Here is a 20,118-nt window from a genome sequence, read left to right on the forward strand (position 1 = left end):
GGGAGCTTGTTTGTTATCTCCCGTTCCATCTCCAGGCTTGTACAATCAAACTAATAACCTGTGTCTGCCCCCAAGGTGCCACAAAGTAAATTCCTAATACCCAGGAAGTACTTGGGAGATTAGGAGTGGGATATAAATATCAAATAGTATTTATGCAAGTCCCAGTACAGGTTGGTGCGTGACATCCAGTTGTGAATGTCTGTAGAAATTAAGAAAATTCACCCGTGTGTTCCCCCTGCATTTTTTGTGTTCCCTGGGTTGGGTTTGCATCCCAAATCCAAACATTTCTGATGTTGAGCTGTTTTTTGTGAAGTGTTTTAGGTGCCTGAAGTCCCCCTGGGCGTGGCAGTGAGTGTCTCTGTGTGACATCAAAGGCAGATCCAGCAGCCTGGGGAAAAAGGGGAACAGTTGACCCAAATTGGAGATGAGTAGAGAATTCCCATTGCTGCAGATGTGTTCTCTTCTTCACAAACTAACTAGACACAAGTTGATACTTTCAAGGTGAATAGTTTTGAGTTATTTTGAGCAAATTTCCAACCACAACAGGCGCTGTTGTTGCTTCACCATCTGCCCTCCGAGTTGCTGGAATTTGAGATTACTGGGTATGGGGTCAGCATTACAAAGGGGTACCTGGGATTCCTGTGGAGAATGCCTTGTTTGAGGGGACATCCTTGGAGTTGCTGGGCAGGGAACACAAACCTTTTCTGCTAAAAAGACCCAGTTTGTCTCTCCCCTTCTCCCTTGCCCTGCCTGCAGCTGCGAGGAGAGGATTCTTTGTGCTTGAGTGACCCTGAGGACAGCTGGGAGTTGAAAATTAATTTGCATTTCGAAACACTACAGCTGTGGGGGGAGCAAACATGAGGAGAAATGTCACAGTCAGTACAGGAATTGCTTGTGCTCTTATCCTGCTCCTCTTAGCACAGGGAGAACTTCCCCTCCTCTCAGTGTATTGGAGGGAGTGTAAGCTCCAGCAGACTGGCCAAATCTGAGTATTAGTAGTGTCTTGTTGGATATTAGGAAAAATTCCTTCACTAAAGGAGCTGTCAAGCATTGGAACTGCTTAGGCTGCCTAGGGATATAAAAGCTGTGGGGTTGTGGCACTTGGGGACATGGTTCAGCCATGACAGTGCTGGGAGAGCAGTTCGACTCAATCTTAGAGGCTTTTCCAGCCTTAATGAGTGTGTGATATTTTGTATCAAAACCAAATTAAACCCTTGCCCTGGGAAATGGGTGGGTGCAGCCTGGAATAGGGATTGGCTGTACATCTCCATCATGGATAGTGGGCAGGGAGCAGTCCTCAGATTCCAGGCTGTCCTGGCGCAGCCAGGGGAATGTTGCTCATCTGCCAGGACCTGACAGACGTGGCTAGTGACCTGCCCTGCCTGGTGCAGCCCAGGGGGATTTCTGTTCCCCAGGCCTGAACTTTGCACTTTGCTTTCCACAGTCCTGGCTGAGCTGCCATAAAAGAATTCCAGGCTGAGGAAGCAGAGTCCGGTGCTGCTCCCTCTGTGAGCCCTGCCTGGGTCAGGGATCCAGCTCAGGGGTTCTGCTCTGCTCTGCTCTGCTGTGGCTGCACTCTCCCAAGTGCAAAAGTCCCACTCTAGGTCAGAACTGTGTGCCTGGGACCAGGAACTGGGGCAGCTTGGACTTTACACGACTCATCACCAGTGTGGATAATGTCAGTGTGGCTCACAGCCTGGAAATGAGGGGCAGGGAGTTGAAGAATCATGGAATCCCAGACTGGTTTGGGTTTGAAGGGACCTCGAATCCCACCCAGTCACACCTGCTGCCACAGGCAAGGACTCCTTCCACTAGACCAGGTTGCTCCAAGCCCCATCCAACGTGGCCTTGAGCATCTTGGAAAGGAAGGAAAGTGTCTGGTTAGTCTTGTATTTCTATTGGTTTTTCAAACATGAGGACAGAGATTTAGGAATGAGACAAAAGTGAGACAAGAGTCCTGAGAAGAGAGTCTTTTAAAGTTGAATGTTTTTCTGAATGTGCAGGGGCTGGTGGGGTTGGTGTGCCTGTGGAGTGGCATGTGCAGGTACAGCATTGTATGACACACAGCTCCTCATGCAACAATAAAGAGAAAATCCTTGATCTCTCTCCTCTGCTGCTTCACACCTTTGTGTAACTAAGGTGGAGGGAAGAACTTCAGAGATGAGAAGTTTAAAAGGCACAGGCTGAAATATTACTTTTTTTTTTTTAAGGAAATATTTGGACAGTTTTTTGGAAAATGGCCTTAATGATCTTAGAGGTCTTTTCCAACCTTAATGGTTCTAAAATTGAGTTAAAGTAGGAAATTATTGGAGTAAAAGCAATTGTATTTCTTGAAGAGGGGATATTCCCTGTTAGGTTTTTACATAATCCCTCATTAATGACAGGGGAGTTGGGATTTATGTGGCTAATTCCAGATATTTGGAAGCTGTCAGCCTTGGCCAGGCTCACAATTCCAAGAAAGGGGCTCATCTGGCTGCAGTGGCACCGTTTGTGCTGTGCTGGGTGTGTGTCCTCTGCTGACTTTTCCCCTGCCTGTCCTTCCCAGCTCTTCCCAAAAGCAGCCTAGACAGCCAGGGGTGAGCTTCTCCACCTGCATTTTATCTGAATGCTGATTGTTCCAGTTTCTATCCTGGTGGCTCAAAACAGCCTTTAACCTTCTGTAACTCAGGTCTGGATTTTCAGTGTGTGTCCCAAGTCTGCTGGCACTGCATGCTGGCTGTCACCTCTGCCGAGGCAGAGCTCTTGCAGTCTGTTTGCCGTGCTCCTGGAGGCTGAGCTCCCTTGTGGGTTTGCTATGTGTGGAATTCAGAGAGGAGCAGCCACCCAGGTGCTCTGGGCCATTGTCCAGCCCCAAGGTCTGGCCTGTGGGACCTGCACCCCACTGCTGTATTTTGGGAAAATGCCAGTGCCAGAGGGGGGCTTAGTGGGAGGCCTCATGCCCTAGGCTGAACAAACACTTCTGGTTCCAGTAATGTGCTAGTAAAATAAAATAAAATAAAACACAAACAAGCCTCTGAAAGCCCAGGGAGGGAACATTACAAAATATTAAAAAAGAAAACCTCACCCATCAAATGATAGGAAAGGAAATATGCCTCATGTGAGGATGAATCGAAATGTTTTTCAGAATGAAAACCATAGAACTTCTGCTTCCTCTTAATGGCAGAGAATTAAGCAGTTAACAAGCCCTCAGAGATGCAATAAACCTTTCAAAGCAGCTGAGAGATGCTCTGGAAGGGCTTGAATTAATTCCTTTGGCTGCTGTGATGGTGAAATGTGCTGGGGTCCCCATTGGTGAGGCATCCACATTTCCAGCCCTTTGCACTTTGTTGCCTGAAAGCACCTGGTGTTGGGGATGCTGGAGGGAAGGAGGGAGGGGTGTGCGGTGTCCTTGCAGAGCTGGCTGTTCCCAGGCAGCACCTGGCAGTGCGTTTTAGCTGCCTGCAGCTGAGGCAGTGACTGCACTGCTGGGAGGTTTTCTGGAGTCACTGGCCAAAGACCCCATGGCTCAGAAAAGGACTAAAATCCCACCGAGGATCAATGATTTTTTGTTGCTTGCCTGGGAATGTGGCACTTGGAAGGGCTGTGTGCTTGGCTGGGTAACCCAGGCACCAGTTCTGGGCTCAGAGGTTCCCTGACCCAGTTCCCTGGATGGGGCTGCAGGAATGCACTGAGTGTGTCACTTGTTTCCTCCCCCTGCCTTTCCCAAAGCTCCTGGGCATTGCCAGGAACCAGGTGCTGACCCAGGTGGGCCTTTATGGCTCTTAATGCAAACCAGGTGTGTCATGGAGTCTGGCTGTTGTAATTGCAGGAACCCACAGTAATTAACTGCCATTAGTAGAACTTAAGTATTGCTGCTGGTGCATCCTGTGAGAGGAAATCTCCTTTGGTTCCCTGCTGAGATGAGGCTGAGGTACCTGTCTGGTTCAAATCTGGGTTGTGGTTTGGGATCTAGAAGCCAAAATCAGTTCCTGAACTGAGAAATTCACCTGCAGGGGAGGGATTTCTGCAGCAGATGGATACGGTACCCAAAAAAGTCACAGTGTCAGAAGCTGCTGTAGATGTTGGTCTGGGCACCCTTGACATTTGCAACATTAAGTTTTGGCTTGTGCTATCATCCTGCCTTTTCCTTCTGAGGGAAGTCACTGTTCCCTCCTTGTGTGGATATATATCTCTAAAATGGATATTAAAGGGTGGGGATTCAAAGGGCAGAGGGAGGTTAAGCACACACCCAATGGCCAGGGGTCATCTTTGTTCAGAAATCGCAAAAATGAAGTCACCGTTCCAGCAAAAGCCCCTCAGGTACAATTTTAGCCTTACTTGAATTTCAGTCCTTTCTCCAACCCTGCAGAATTCCCCCAAAATATCCATGGTGCTGGTATGGTATATTTAGCTTAAAGAACAGATTGTCCTGGTAACCAGATGAGGAGATGCATGGAACAAGCCTGCTGAGATCTTTTCAGGGTATGTTAATTACTCTCACTGTGCCCAGGCCCTTCCATGACAAAAGAGAACTTGAGGCAGAGCATTGGTGCTGCAGCCCTGCCTTCCCTTTGGCTCCCCTGCCCTGCTCCACTGTCACTCCAGGTTTCCTGCTGGGAATGGGGCAGGCAGGGCAAGTGCTGTTTATTTATCTGCCTCTTGGTGTGTTTGCTTCTTGATTTATTAGCCTGTTTATTTTTTTGCATCTTGATTTACTTATTTAGCAGGCTCTGCTGATTCCAGGGGACCCATCCTGTGGTTGCAGTATGAATCATTAAGGTCTTTGGGATTTGCAGCTTTAGCAGATCTTGTCACAGCGCTTCCAAGCTTGGGAAAACTTTGCGGAATCCTCTGGGACTTACGCATGCAGGAAACGCTGCTGGTGGGGGCTGAGCCCTGTGCAGGTCACTGGTGAGATCTGTGACCTCTGGCCCATTGTAAGCGGTGGTTGTGGGGCAGACACGCAGGGACATCCCACAGGGTCTCGGTTCAGGTCTGTCTGGCAGTCTGGGGTTTCTTCTCCCACAGGGGACAAACACCACTGGCTATGTCAACACCCAGAGCCTCGTCCTTGTCCTTTGCTGCACAAGGATGGAGCTTTGCCACCTCTGCTGCCCTGCACAGGTCACACCTGGGCCCCACGCATCTCCCAGTGCCATAGTGCCATACAATGCACACTTCAGCCCTTTCTGGCCACTGCTTGAGTAGGATAGAACTTCTTCCCTGTCTACTTCCAGCCTTAAAAACTTCCTCCTTCAAGAGGTGTTGAATCTTTTTGAATAAAGGCTTAATTGTTGACCTCCAAAAGTGTTTTTGAGAAACTATGAGAATTTCAGGCCCAGTGTTCCACCTGCTCTGCTCGGATCTGTCCTTGTGGATGACTGATGGATGTGTCCCCAGCATGGCCTGGGTGTGTGTTCAGTGAGAACCTGTTGCCTTTCCCAGGTTCAGAGTGTGTCTGTTGGTTCCTGAAGCCATCAGCTGTGGTCCTCCTTGGAAGCTCCCCGATGCTGAGGTAGCACAAGGCTTCACCTCCACTGGTGTTTGTTCCCCAAAAAGCAGCACTTGGTTCCCAAGGCTCTTGGCTTAATGTACAAGGGCTCTGCTTGCCTCAAAGTTTGCCCTGATCAGGTGAGAGCTGCTGTGCATCTCTGGGAATGTAACACTGGAGCCTGGCTGGCTCAGTTCTGGCTGTCTCTAGGTGCCTTGGAGCATCCCAGGTGCAGGGTCTAATCTGCTCCTGCTGAGCCTGTGGCTGACGTGCTGCAGGATTTACAGCTTTCACCATGTCCTGTGCTCCAGAGTGCAGTAGACATGCCCCTTATCCTGGATACACCTGCTGATTTCCAGGGAGGCATCTGAAATGAACCTTTCCTCCAGCTGTGAGGGTTTGCTGCAGGCTGAGGAGGCTGTGGGGGAGCATGGAGCATCCAAGTGCAGCAGCACTTGAGAGCACGCTGCCTGGCAGATGGCATTTGCTGTGGTGTAAGGGGATTTGCCACATGACCTGCTCGGCATCGGTGTCACGTGGCACACTGATCAGACCTGGCATCTAAAGAACACACTGAGATCAGCAGAGGAGCTGCTGCCAAAAGCTGGCTGGCAGGGGGTCCACAGGGATCCCAGCTTTTTCCATGAAGGTTTGCTGGTGCTCATAGGAGCTTGATCCTGGTTTTCTCTCTGTGTTTGGGGTAGTTTTAGTGCCTTTTGTAAATCCAGTGATTTGTTCCTCCTCAAGCTTGCCTGGATGGACACAGAGCTCTAGCACTGGATGTGCATGAGCCTGGGAAGCCAGCTGGAAGGAATGGGGTGGTGAAGCGGTTGCAATATTAACTTGACACCTAATTATATCCCCTAGGCTGATTTTTCCATTCTGTCATGTCCTGCTCTGTCTGCACTTTCTGTGAGTGTGGGATGCTGTGAAGCTCTCCATATCCAGCCATGCTCTGGCAGACATTTGGGATGAAATTATCAGTTCTAAAAGCTCTCCTGTCTGTGCCACCAAAAGTAGCATCCTCCTGATGTTTGTATTTCCTTAAACCAAGCAGGATAGGTTAATCCTGTATAGATATGAAAGATAGTATTTATTCCAGCTCTTCTGGAATGGGATTTCACGCCACAGTTCCCGTGGGAGTTGCCATGGAACCTTCTTCACTGTCTCTGACCAGAACTGGCCTTTTTTGACCTGATTCCTATTCTGGCATTCCCTTGTTAAAGCAGGAACACCTCTGACCAGTTTCCACATTGATGGCTGAAGTTAAATTTCCTACAGGCTTTCTCCCCTACGGAGGAACTGAAGCCAGGGCCCAGGTGGGAGCAGTTTATGGCAGCTGCCAAGAGCACAGCCTGAAGTAGGTGTGTACTAACCGTGGCTGTTGTTGTTTAGTGCCCCAGGTCCTCAAGAGCTGCACGGAGTTCATCGAGAAGCACGGCATTGTGGATGGGATCTACCGGCTCTCCGGGATCGCCTCCAACATCCAGAAACTCCGGTAAGGGCCTGCCCGGGGGGCAGGGCATAGCCTGGCCTTCCTCTGCACGTTGTCCTGCAGGAAGCTTTCCTTCAGGATAAAGTATCAGGATCCTGGTGTCACTGTGCTGGCATGTTCCATTTCTGTTCTTTCTCTCTCCAGGAGCCCTTTGGAGCAGCCGATATTTCTCCCTGCTGCCTTGGGCTCCTGGCTTACCAGCAGTTAATTAGGAATGTGCTAAGGATGCGTGCCTGAGTCTGGTGAGGGGCATTGCTGTGCTGCACAGGGAAGGGCCAGGAGTGTGTTCTGGTTAGGAGCTGTTCCTACCACAGCAAACTTCTTTTCTTCTTTCATGAGGCTGTTGTCTTCCTGTCGTTTGGTGTAGAATGTTCTGCTGTGGAGCATTGATGTGCTGAGTGGATGGGACTCACCAGCACTGCTCCTGGGCCCACGGCCTGGCTGAGGCAGCACAGGGCTATTTGCCATGGGCAGAGTATCTTTTTTGTACCAGCTGTCCCCCAGTTTAGTGGGCAGGTTTGAGCTGGTACAGTGTCTGTTCAAACCCTTGGATGGATGGGTTTGTTCTGGTTCAGATTAATCCTGTTTCTTATCCCAGCAAGTCCCATTTTAAAAATCTGGTCCCAAGGTTTTGATATGCAGGATCTAAAGGCTCTGACTGGGGCTCTGGAGCTGTGACTGAGTAAAACATTTTCCATTGCTTCAGTTATATCCCTTTATTCCCCATTTTGCCTTGTGCTGGACCATCCATCTAATCTCTGCCCGGGTCCATTTTTTCCTTTTGCGTTGCTAAGACCGTTTTCTCCTTCATTGTGTATCAAAGGTGCTTTAAAAATGGTTTTCTAAAATTGTAATTGCATCATTCCCTGTTGTAGTGCAGAGAATGAAGTGACAGCCTGTTTTCCAAGTTTCTGAGATGTTCCAAAGACAAAAGGAAGGGAGTACATGGCATAACTTAATGACACTGTCCTGTTCATGTAAATCCCTACAGATTTTGAGTGTTTGATGAACATAAGACACATCTTGCTGCAGTTCCCAGCTGTATAAACAGGGCATTAGGCTGCAGTATCCTTATAAATGAATCACTGTGCTTAGGTTTCACATAGAAGAACTGGCTCTCCTGGCTTTAAAGGGCTTTTTGGTTGGAGAGAAAGTTAGAGAATTCATTCCATGTGGGAGATTTCCATGGGATAGATGTTGGCTCTTCAGTAGGGCAGTAGCTGCCTTTATTTGGCAGGTGGGCAAACAGCCACTGTTGATTTGGGGTGTTGATCCCTGTATCCTGGTATCCTGGCTCCTTTTGAGAAGCTGTGGAGTTGTTCTTCACCTAACAAAATCTTCCTTTGGGTCAGAAGGAATAACATGTAGCTCTGGAAACAGCCAGTGCAGAGAGGAGGAGGGTTGAATGTGGTGGGGCATTGCTCTCTTCCCTCCGTATTCACTTCTGCAAGGGCACATTTGTGACAGAGTGTGAGCTTTATTCCTAGGAAAAACCACTGGAGTAGGGCAGGATATGGGCAGGGAGTTTGAGCAAGGGCTGAGTATTTTTGTGTGGGGTGGGCTGATGCCTTCCTGGGCTTTTCTGTACAGCCAAGTGCAGGAGCTGAGTTTCTGTCCCAGATGTGAGCCAGGGGTGAGTCAGAAGAAGCCTGTGGAAAACTACCTTTCCTCCTCTGCTGTCTTCAGGGTGAGGAAGGGATGGGCTGTTCACCCTGAGAAGGTGGGGACCACTCCTGCCCCTTGTCTGGTGAGACTGAAAGGCTTCCCATGAGCAGTGTCCATGTCCAGGGATGGAAGGAGCTCATCCTGATTCCAGGAGGGCTCAGCTACAAACACACCTGGAGCCCTGGGCATGTTCTGCTCCACAGGCAGGGTGAGCTCAGGGGTTGTGTGACCCTCTGGGCACAACCTGCCAGCTTTGGGTGCAGTACAGGACAGGGACAGGGATGGGCCACTTCACCCAGCCCACTCACTGTGGTTGCAGTGCTGGCAGGATGAGTCGCCATGGCTGTGAGCAGCCTAAAGACTCTGGCAGGGACCCCAAGGTTCTCCAGCTCCCAGAGCCTGGCTCACAGCTCTCATCGCCCTGGAGTGTCCTGCTAGTTGGAAACAGCACTTCCCAGCATATATGCCAGCAGCAAGCCAGCCCTCAGCCTTCTGAGCTCAGCTTTTATTTCATAAACATTGGTGATTGGGGTTTTTTCTCTCTCTGAAAACCAAGAGAGTGCTTTGGGGTTTTCTTCATGTGGTTCCTGGCTAACTTCTCCCTCTAGCAGAGGCAGGCTCAGCTCACCAGCTCATCCCCCAGGAATTCCTGCACGCACTGGTTTCCATGTGCTGCTGATGGAAGTGCTGCTAGCAGGACTTCATCATTGCCATTTCCAGGCCTTTGAAATGCAGAGGGACAGCAGCTTTCATCGTTCCTATGGGCAATCCCAGTCACCACCCTTGGGAGTTAAACTTGTGGTCTTGGAAGATGCTCTCTGGAGACTTTGCGAAAAGCCCTGATGCAGCAAAAGGGATTGCAGCCAGTTGGTTGTAAAATTAACTGAAAATGCTTTATTAGAAAAAGGAAAAGTCTCTTTTTAGACAAATATCCCCACTGGCTGCCCCACAGTCATGGGTTATGTGGTTTTGGTGACTAAGTGTTTATTTTTTCCTGTAAATCAGGAAAGTCTTGCTGTAATTTGTTCTGGGTTTGATTTCATTCCTCCTCCTCAAAGCCCTTCACCCATTTCTCTGTTCTCATTGCCAGCCATGAGTTTGACTCCGAGCAGATTCCTGACCTGACGAAGGACATTTATATCCAGGACATCCACTGTGTGGGCTCCCTGTGCAAGCTGTACTTCCGAGAGCTCCCCAACCCCCTGCTCACCTACCAGCTCTACGAGAAGTTCTCTGTGAGTATGAGACAAATGTGAGGCACTTCCCCCTTCAGTGGGCCTTTAGCTGGTAGAGCAGAGAAGTCCTGGAAGCTGAACCTGCCTTCCACACACTTCCCTCTCTGTCTGCTCTGCCTCAGTTGGGGTTTTTAGAGCCATCAGAAGGGTGTGTCACCAAAATTGCCAGTCTGATACTGTGCTGCCCACACTCTTGATTCCACCCTGCCTTTCCAGAAGGGGCTAGCAGTGCCCTGGGGTCTGAGGGGCCTTTTCTGTGTCCCCTTTAGGTCACTCAGAGGTGCCTTTGTCCCCTGTGCCACGCTGTGTTGGTTCCACTTGTGGGGCCACAGAAGATGGTCCCTGGCACAACTCCCATGCTTTGCAGGAATTCCCCTCTCATTTGCCATTTCCCAGGAATGGGATTGGAACCAAAGGCTGCTCTGGGCTGAATGTCTTCTGCAGGAGTTCTCTGTGCCATTAACATGCCCCAGGTCATATCTTACTTGCCCTTCCTTACATGATCCATATGCTGCTCAGTCCCCAAGACAGACTCCCTTACCCAAGAGGGAGAAGAGCAACAAAACCCACCTCACTGCCAAGGCTGGCACACTGGGGATTTATTTGCAGCTAAATCCTTTCCTGCCTCATTCCAGGATGCTGTTTCTGCTGCTACAGATGAGGAAAGGCTGGTTAAGATCCACGATGTGATCCAGCAGCTGCCCCCTCCCCACTACAGGTGAGTGCAGCCTCTGGGGTGTTGTGGGCATTTTGTGAGAGGAATTCCAGTTTCCCTCTCAAGACAGCCACACTGTGCCTCTGCATATTGAAATGGTTATGGCTGTAGAAAGTTGGTTTTTATTTTAATTAGCTCCTTACCAAACACTGTCCACTAAACATGGTCTTACTTCAGGTCCTTGGAAACTCCATCTGGGAGGGAAACAGGAAATGTCAGAGTAAGGAAGCAGTTTTATTGTGGGGCAGGCATAATACCAGTGCTAAGAGCACTTTAAAAAAAAGTGAAATATAGCCCAAAAATTGCTCAGGCCTTCAGCCAAACTTGGTCTACTGTATTTTGTCTCCAGTTTGCCCCTCCCTGCAATAATAGTAACTAGCAAATAACAACAGTGCTCTGAGAATAGTTGATGTAATTAATTATATTAGTGTAATGTATTAGAGTGGCATAAGATGGTGTTTAAAAATCACCAATTAAAATACTATATTCAAGATAATTAGTAGTAATAAGAAATCGTGCTATATGGTAATGAGTCTTGACTAAGAACAACAACATTTTAACAGTCTTTATTATTAAAAATTATGGCAGGGTATGGTGAAAAGATCAGACAAATTGGTATTGGTGATTGGCTTTAATAACTATATAGAATGCTGTATATTAATGAGACTTTGAAAAGATCAGACAAATTGGTATTGGTGATTGGCTTTAATAACTATATAGAATACTGTATATTAATGAGACTTTGAAAAGATCAGACAAATTAGTATTGGTGATTGGCTTTAATAACTATATAGAATACTGTATATTAATGAGACTTTCATAGTAATAACTAGTGATGCATAGTATGTAGCATTGACTAATTGTGAATTGTAATTGCTAGAAATAGTGGAAGTTATTTACAGATAGGTAACTATTTTAATTGGCTGGGCCAGCTCCCCTGATGTGTCCCAGTAGTTTAGGTGACCATTTGGGGAGAATGCAGGCAGTATTTGGCTATTGATGCCTAATTAGAATACTTCATTACAATCTTCAATTGACTGTTGTATGTTAATGTATGTTAATCTACAGGTGAAGTCAGAATTCTGGTCTAAGGGGTCAGGTGTAACACATGAGGACAGCTATTGATAACTATTTATAGTCATTTCTGCCAATAAATGTTTAAATTTCAGTTACTGTGATGTGTGGTAATTAGCTGGACAACTGCAATGAGTGGTATAAATAACTAATTACAAAAGTTAACTGGGATTTAACTGATGTGTTATAAACTACAACTGTGTTACTTGCTCTTCAAGGAAGGTTGGCTAGTTGGTGCAACAGCTGCTACTTGTAGTAACTAATTGCAATATTGATGTTCATTGAGGGGGTGTGGCCCTTTCAAAAAAAAACTGATCTCTTTCTTTTCCATTCACCTTTTCCCTGAAATGATTTTTACTTCATGGGGCTGGTTAAACTGGGTTCTAGTACCAGCAGCGTGTGTGACTTTCAGGGAGGGGGCACAGCCAACAGCAGGATGTGGAATGCTGCAGGTCACAGGGTGCTGCTCTCCTTTCCCAGGTTTTGCTTGGAAAAAGGAAAAAATGCTTTATTTTTCTGCTACTCAGTGATGAGAAGTTGCAGGCAGGAGGTGTCTGTTTGGTTTTCCGACAGAGCCATTTTCTTCACTTCCAATCTTGTCTATTTGTGGAATTTTGAGCCCTGGAGCACCCTCTCTGTTCCATCTCCCTTCCCCTCAAAAAGGATATGCTGTGAGACACACACAAGCCAGGGGCACCAGGAGGGTACAGCAGCATTTTCACTGCCACCTCCTGCTCCCTCCTCCCTAGCGTGTATCAAACACAACAGTGCTTAATATACAAATCTCAGCATTTTTAATGTGAACAGAAGCCTCTGAAATTTAACCTTCTATCTGCCTTACCCACCTCTGAGAAACCTGCAGCCAGTATTTTCAGTGTCCTGGGGTGTCTAAATCAATATTCCCCCCATCCCAGGACTAGCACTCCACATCCTTCCCCACACATCCCTGAGCAGTCCCTCACAGCCCCACACACCTGCAAAGGGTTTTTCCTGGAACTGTCCTTTCCTCGAGCCTGGACCAGTCAGGAGAGTCTCCCCACAGCCCAGCTTGTGTCAGTATTGCCAAAGCCAGGTCCACCATGGGGCTGAGGGGAAGGAGTTCAGCATTCCTTTTTGGGAGCTGCCAAACCACAAGGAAATAATGAGCTGGGTTTGTGCTGTGGATCGTGGCCTGGCTTTGCTCAGTGATGCTGAACATTTGCCTCTCTCCTGTTTTCTAGGACACTGGAGTTCCTAATGAGACACTTGGCTCGTCTGGCTGATTATTGCTCCATCACAAATATGCACACTAAGAACTTGGCCATCGTCTGGGCTCCAAACCTCCTCAGGTACTCTGGGATTTTCCCATATCAATACAAAAGAAATGTTTACATTCATAAGCAACAGATACTCCAGAAAATTCCAGCTTTCAGCAGCCAGAAAGAGCTCTTCCTCTCTTCACCCAGTGTACTCTTCTCCTCCTGTAAAATATGGGAAATTAGTCTAAGCAGGATTTAAGATCAGCTGGCAAGTTCCTGACCTAGTGATGTAAAACAGCCCCTGTATTATCCTGTCTCACACAACACAGTTCCACTGGCTGCAGTTCTGTCAGTAGTGACAAGGAAGAATTCCCCGAGCCCTCTTTTAGAGGATAATTTCTCTTCTATTAGTTAGATGAGACTGATGTGTCCTTGATCATCCAGGAGAATTTCCACAGTGGCATCACTGATTTCCCACTGCATAAGTCTCTAGAGTCTAATTTGACAGCCTTTGGCTGCAAGAATTCAAACTTACAGAAATTAACTTGGATAAATCTGTTTTGAATCTGGATGATTGGGCACTTTAAAATTAATGGTGTAACTTAAAAATTTTGTTTTAAAAGAAAAAAATATTATCCCCCTGCCCTTTATTGTACTGATTTCTGACCTGCTGTTTTTACCAACCTGAGAAATCTGAGTGTACAGTTCATCACGGAATCCCAGAAGGGTTTGGATTGGGAGGGGTATTAAAGCTCATCCAGTGCCACCCCTGCTGTGGACAGGGACACCTTCCCTAGGTTGCTCCAAGCCCTGTCCAATCTGCCCTCGGACACTCCCAGTTCATGCACGTGGGCTCCTCTTTCTGGCAGTTCTCCCACAAGCAATGCAGTGACCTCATGTTTGAGTTTGCTTTGGTGAGTCCTGGGGCATTCACTCAGTAGCATGAGGTGGAGACACTCCCTGCTTGAGGGAAAATCCTCTTAGAGGCCACAGTAGGTTTATACAACAGCACTGCCTTAAACTATGCCAGTCATGGAAATGAGTTAACAAAAAGCTCTTGATTTTGGCTGTTCAGCATATTAACCTCAATTTAGACCTGTCCCATACTCCCTTTTCCTCCCCGCCCAGTGTTCCTCTTGCCCCATCAGTAAGGCTTGAACCTGGATCTGAAGTTTGGCCTTAAATCCCCACATAAAGTCAGTGATCATGTGTGAGCGTTGCTGAGATTTAACCCCAGAAGTGCCCTGAAGCCCTTTGTGCTCAAGCCCCAGGCCCTGCAGCCCCACAGGTGCCCAGGCCTCGCCCAGCAGGAGCCTCTTCCCTGTCCTGTGTTCCTCTGCAGGTCCAAGCAGATCGAGTCCGCCTGCTTCAGCGGCACAGCCGCCTTCATGGAGGTGCGGATCCAGTCGGTGGTGGTGGAGTTCATCCTGAACCACGTGGATGTGCTCTTCAGCTCCAAGCTCAGCTCCGTCATCCGTGATGGGGCAGGTGTGTCTCGCGGGCTTGCTTCCCTCGGGCAGGAGCAGCAGCACTGCATGGCTGGCTGAGCCTCCTCCAGAACATGGACATGGGTTTTGTTTTAACCTAGAGGGCACATTTCTGGGATGGAGTGTCAGAACCCAGACAGAAATGGCCTGCTTTTAGAAATTGCTGTCAGTGCCTTTCTTAAAAGCCAAGGATGCCCCACAGGAATGCAGACACGAATGTTTGGCTTTACTTTTATGTCCTTCCACTGAGAAATTGCAAGGAAGCACTTAAATCTTTGTCTTCCCTGCTCCCTCTCCTTTTTAAAACCATCTTTACTGGTGCTCCTGCATACTTACCTACAGGAGCTAAGTCTGCCTGCCCTCATCCATACCTTAGAACACAAATAGAACAAGCTGGCGGAAAGCAGTCTCTCTGCATTCAGTCATGTTGAGGCTAAGAAACTGTAATCTTGCACTTGCTCAGGCTGGTGTTACTTTAGGATGAGGAATGAACCTGGAGCCCCGATATGTCATCCAGTCTTAGAGCCTACAAATTCCCTTGAGTAAGTGAGACCATGTGTCTTTTCCATCGAGAATAAGCAGAGTTGCAGCAGGAGAAAAGTTTACTCTCTGTGTTAGTATGGCTGCCACAAGCTGTTCCTGCTTCTAAGCAGCATTAAGGCTGCACCGTCTGCCTTGATAACCTGCCTGTGCCTGGAACATGCACAGCTACTGCAGTTAGCACCACCTGGGGACTGCAGAGAGCTGTGTTTCCACTGTATTTGCTGCTCCCTTATTTTAAACAAACCCTACCTCTGCTTAGTCTGGCAGAGTTGATCCAAGTCCAGCTTTTTCTCCTGCTGTAGGACAGTTCTAAGTCCATGGAAGCCAGAGGTTAGCTTGGCTGAACAGTGCCAGCCCCAGCAGGCTGACTCTGCCAGAGGAAGGAAGATAAGCATGCTCAGAATCCCAGCCAGATGATTATCCAGGCTTAGAATGGCCCATGTAAATTCGGCTAATTGTTTAATGACTTGGTCATTTGCATTCAGTGGCTTTGACACAGAGCTGGCAGGGAGGAGGGTCAGGCTGTTGGGTTGGCTAAGTGCAGGAATTCTGCATTCCAGAACGGCTTCCTGGGAACCTCTGGGTGTGAGCACAGCTCCTGCACCCACCCGTGAGAGGGGGAAATGGTGCTACCAAACCTGTTTTAACCCAAACTTGACCCAGGACAGCTGAGTGAAGTTTACAGCTCCCACACCCCCCACAGATTCTGCATCCTTCACACAGAGCTGTGCTGCTCCAGGGTCAGCCATGGAACTGGACCAAGCAGGATATTCTGCACTGGCACATCTCCCCCAAAGCCCTGAACTCACCTGGGAATCACCCTAGAAACACCTGTACAAGAGGCAATGGCAGATACAGGAGAGCTGCTCCTACAACAGACTCCCCATAATCTCTCCACTGAAGCTGTCAGCAGCAGGAGGCAGCAGCAGCTACTTTCAGATTTTGCACATTCATCACCAAAACCAGGCACAAGCTCTAAAGGCCACAGGCAGCCACACAGCAGATTCTGTTTGCTGTGTCCAGGTGCACTTTGGCTTGTAGCAGTTTCAGTCACACGTGGCATTTCCTGCTACACCGAGAGGTGAAATCTGGGAATGACACAGACAGGCTTTATACAAAGGAAAAACATCATTTTCTTTACAGGCTCTTGCATACAGATGAAGGAAAGTGTGTCACAAAGGTTTCCATCCTACCTGTTTGCCTCTGTTTTATTTTTTTTTTTAATACACTAAGCCACCATTCTTTTAGTCATCAGCATATCTGTAACATTGTGACCATGTTTTGTCCACATCTTTCAATGGCTGGGATAACAAAGGTTCAGAAAAATACAGCACCTCCCTAGACACACAGAGCTGAGCTTTGATCTCTACACTGCCGTTTGCTGACTCTCCCTGTTGCCTGTGGTTTTCCCTTGCAGGGCACAGCTCTTTATCCCGACCCAAGTCCCTGCTGGTGTCCTCCCCCTCCACGAAGCTGCTCACGCTGGAGGAGGCTCAGGCACGGACACAGGCCCAGATCAACTCTCCCATCGTGGCAGACAGCAAGTACATTGAAGTGGGAGAAGGCCCAGCAGCTTTGCAGGGGAAATTCCACACAGTCATTGACTTCCCATCTGAAAGGTAGAGACAGGTTTTCTCTCCAGCATGTGTCATAACTGTGTTATTTTGAATACAGCAGGATTTTGCTTGTATTTCCTTGAGACTTGTTATAGATGTAAATATTGTGGCCAGTTTTCCACCTGCTTTTGACTCTGGGAGGATTCAGCTCGCATCAGTGGTGTTGGTTTAGCCAAATAATTTGTTCTCTACTCCGTCTTGTTTTCACCAGGGATATCATTTAATGTATAAATCCATGTTGTCTGTGATGCAGAGATGCCTCTCATCACAGACCAGTCACATACAGAAATATAAACAGGGTGAACACCTGCAGATGTTGGGGTTTTCCAGGAGCAAGTGTTTGTCACAAATCCAGGTTCCCTTGAAATGGAGCAGTTGGACAGGCTCAAGGACACTGGAAATTAAATATGGCAGTGGAGGAGACTAAGGTGTTTTTATAGCAGGAGTGAGAGATGCTTTTGAACACCTTTATGTCTGCCCAGCTTCCCAGAGAACTGGGACTTCTTCCAGAAAATCTATCCCTTGGCTGCTGGACTGGACAAGGAAGAGCCTTTCCTCACCTGCACTGCAGCTGCTTTGTGGAGTTTGGGGGAATTTACACAGCAAGACTTTAGGGCTGAGCAAAACATCCTCATCTGTGGAAAAGAGGGAGGTTCCAAGCAGAAACCTGGAGTTTCTGAGCAGAAAGCAGAGAGTGCTGATAACAAGCAGCCAGGATTGAGCTGCAGCCCACCCTTCATCCATGTGTTCCATTTTCTCTCCCCAGGAAAAGGCCTCCCAGCAAGATGAAGAAGTCTCCAGTGGGGAGCTGGCGTTCCTTCTTCAACCTGGGGAAATCCTCCTCCGTGTCCAAGCGCAAACTGCAGCGCAACCCCAGCGAGCCCTCAGAAATGAAAGCCATAGCCCTGGCAGGTGAGGCCCCCTTCCAAAACCCGGGGTTGTCAGCAGTGCAGTGATGTTTCCAGTGGGCTTTTATCTCCTTCTAGCGTCCAAGCCGTGCATGACACCTCCAATAGCTCTTTCCCAGTGGATTTCGGGCAGCTCTGGAGCCTGCTGGGGCTCACAGCTCTCTACTTTGCTTGGAACAGCTTTGAAAAGATAAGATGTGGCTGCTGCTATCATTAGTCACAGGATGATTCCTTCTGACACTCTCATTATGAAATGAGAATACAGTTCTTGTTCCCCTTGCTGCTCTCAGAAGATGAAACGAGGGAAAGGCACCTTCCCACAAACACATTCCCTCCAAAAGCTGTACCAGAGTACCCTGAGAAGGCAGCCAACAACCCTTTGTAGCCACAGCCGGCATATGTAGGTGGAATTCTCAGCCTTTTTCATATATAATTTTCTGTTTCTTTACAAACTTAAAAATAGCAACACCATGTTTTTGCAGTAAAACACATCACAACTCCCAAAATAGGGGCCCAGGAGAACTTTTATCCCCTCATTGCCCAAGGTCGATATTTAAATTCTTACCCTCACAGTCTTCACACTCTCTTATGATACCCTTCAGGACTGTCTCCTCAGAGACTGAAATGATACTTGTTTAGTGCCCATAAAACAGGGTCTGTAAATGTTCCTTCCTTCTCCCTTTTTGAGGGGTTTTGCTTGTGGGAAATTGTTTCACAGCCTGTCACCCAGTCATCACTTGGGTCGGTCACTGTTTCCAGGTAAAATGAGAATCAGAAACCCACCTTCAAAACAAGATTACTCTTAGGACAGTGTTGTTGGTACTAGAAATGCATTTGTGTTTTTCCTGCCACCATTACTCAGCTAAATGTAAGCCCCGTTCCTAACTGATCCTTTCCCTGTGTGGTTCCTTCCCTCAGGAGGACGAGGAGACAGCGGGACGCTCCGCTCGGCCAAGAGCGAGGAGTCCCTCACCTCCCTGCATGCTGTGGATGGTAAGGCAAAATCCTACCTGCACTTCCAAGAAATGGGCATTAAGGAAGGAACTTTGACATCTCTGGCTGTAGATATTCAACAGGGCAGGTTTTCCACCCCTCCAGGGGAAGCTGAACTTGCTAACTGATGAAGCAGCTTTCTGCTCCCAGCAGAGATGGGTTTCACTTCATAGCTTTTCCTGCTTTTAAGGTTGAAAAAAGCAAACCTCTTACTCTTTTTTTGCTGATGCTGCTTTTGTTTGTTCCTTGGCTCCTCCCCTTGCTATTTCAAGGTTGACAGGACAGCATTCTGGAGGAAAGTGCTCTGTGAGAAAGGCCTTCAGCACATTTAAAGTGTCTTTGCTTGTGCACACAGCTTAGTTTCACAATAAATCACACCTGGCAAGTGCTGTAGCAGAGTTTAAGCAAATGGAATAAGCAGCCACTGCCAACAATGTTACTTTGTGCACAGAGATCACCAGGGGAGCCTCTCGCTGCCTTAGGACTGCTGTGACCACCCCCACCCCCGACGGGGCCTGGCCTCCTGGGCAGGAGGTCTTGCCACTGACCCACCGTGTCTCCTCACTTCCAGGTGAATCCAAACTGTTCCGGCCCAGAAGGCCCAGGTCCAGCAGCGATGCCCTGTCTGCCTCTTTCAATGGGGAGCTCCTGGGGAACATGAACCGCTGCAACTCCTACGACAACCTCCCCCATGATGACAGTGACGGGGACGAGGGGCTCATCCATGTCCCTGCCCTCATCTCTCCCCGCTCCTCGGAGGATGTGGACCTCAGCCCACCGGATATCGGCGTTGCCAGCCTGGACTTCGACCCCATGTCCTTCCAGTGCAGCCCCCCCCAGGCGGAGTCCGAGTGCCTGGACAGCAGCACCTCCCTGCTGGAGTCTGTCGATATCAATAAGGAGAAGCCAAGCCTGTTCAAGAAGGATTTAGAATCAGGCAGCCAGTCCCAGACCCCAGGCAGTGCCACCAGCTCTGAGCCAGTGTCCCCTTTCCAGGAGAAGATGAGTCCCTTCTTTACGCTGGACCTGAGCCCCACAGAAGAGCAGGCCTGCAAACCTCTCAGCTTCTCACCCAAGACAGCCCGAAAGCCCATCAAATCTCCACCACTGAGCACAGAATCCATCTCCTTTGTGCTACCCAGCCATGTGCCAGAGGCCATGGGAGGAGTGCCCACCACATCTAGGAACTCCTCTGCTTCCAGCTGGAGCAAAGAGATTGGTATCACTGAGATCACAAACAGGTCCCCAACACAGATGTCCTTGCCCCTGAAAAGCAGTGAAACAGGAACAGGGGAAGGAGCCCACCAAGAGCTGCAGCATCCCCAGCTAATGACTGCTTGCAAAGCAGAGTTGCCAGAAGAAGGGGAGAGTGCCATGCCAAGCAGTCAGAATAAGACTGTACCCAGTGGACACACCCAGCCAGGTACAGTGCATTTTCCTCCATTCTTTCTTTAAGTTCCAAAGGGGAGCTGCTCTCAGAACCGTCCTCCTCTGCGTGCCTTTAGGAGAGGGGATTGCCCGTCAGTTCTGGTCACGAGTGTCTTGCAGGGCTGTGCAGATCAGTAAAGTCTTAACCTCTGCCTTCTCCCTACATCACACAAATATCGGATAATTTCCATAATGCTTTATATTCTGCTTTTTTTTTTCCCCATCCTCTCATACGTGAAAATCTCTAGCAT

At 48.5% G+C, this 20,118-nt stretch overlaps 1 protein-coding gene across 7 annotated transcripts in view; it reads left to right on the forward strand.

Moving 5' to 3' along the window:
* ARHGAP32 (Rho GTPase activating protein 32) overlaps window positions 1-20,118 on the forward strand; it is a 237,706-nt gene that overhangs the window by 208,853 nt on the left and 8,735 nt on the right. For all 7 annotated transcript variants that reach the window (XM_059867416.1, XM_059867415.1, XM_059867413.1 and 4 more), the window contains 9 exons: window positions 6,866-6,968; window positions 9,721-9,865; window positions 10,501-10,583; window positions 12,875-12,982; window positions 14,235-14,380; window positions 16,340-16,541; window positions 17,305-17,450; window positions 18,365-18,439; window positions 19,011-19,862. In XM_059867416.1, the coding sequence (XP_059723399.1) occupies window positions 6,866-6,968; window positions 9,721-9,865; window positions 10,501-10,583; window positions 12,875-12,982; window positions 14,235-14,380; window positions 16,340-16,541; window positions 17,305-17,450; window positions 18,365-18,439; window positions 19,011-19,862 (1,860 nt within the window). The remainder of the gene's footprint in view (window positions 1-6,865; window positions 6,969-9,720; window positions 9,866-10,500; window positions 10,584-12,874; window positions 12,983-14,234; window positions 14,381-16,339; window positions 16,542-17,304; window positions 17,451-18,364; window positions 18,440-19,010; window positions 19,863-20,118) is intronic.

The sequence above is a fragment of the Haemorhous mexicanus genome, chromosome 24 (assembly GCF_027477595.1).
Source record: "Haemorhous mexicanus isolate bHaeMex1 chromosome 24, bHaeMex1.pri, whole genome shotgun sequence".
Taxonomy (NCBI): Eukaryota; Metazoa; Chordata; class Aves; order Passeriformes; family Fringillidae; genus Haemorhous; species Haemorhous mexicanus.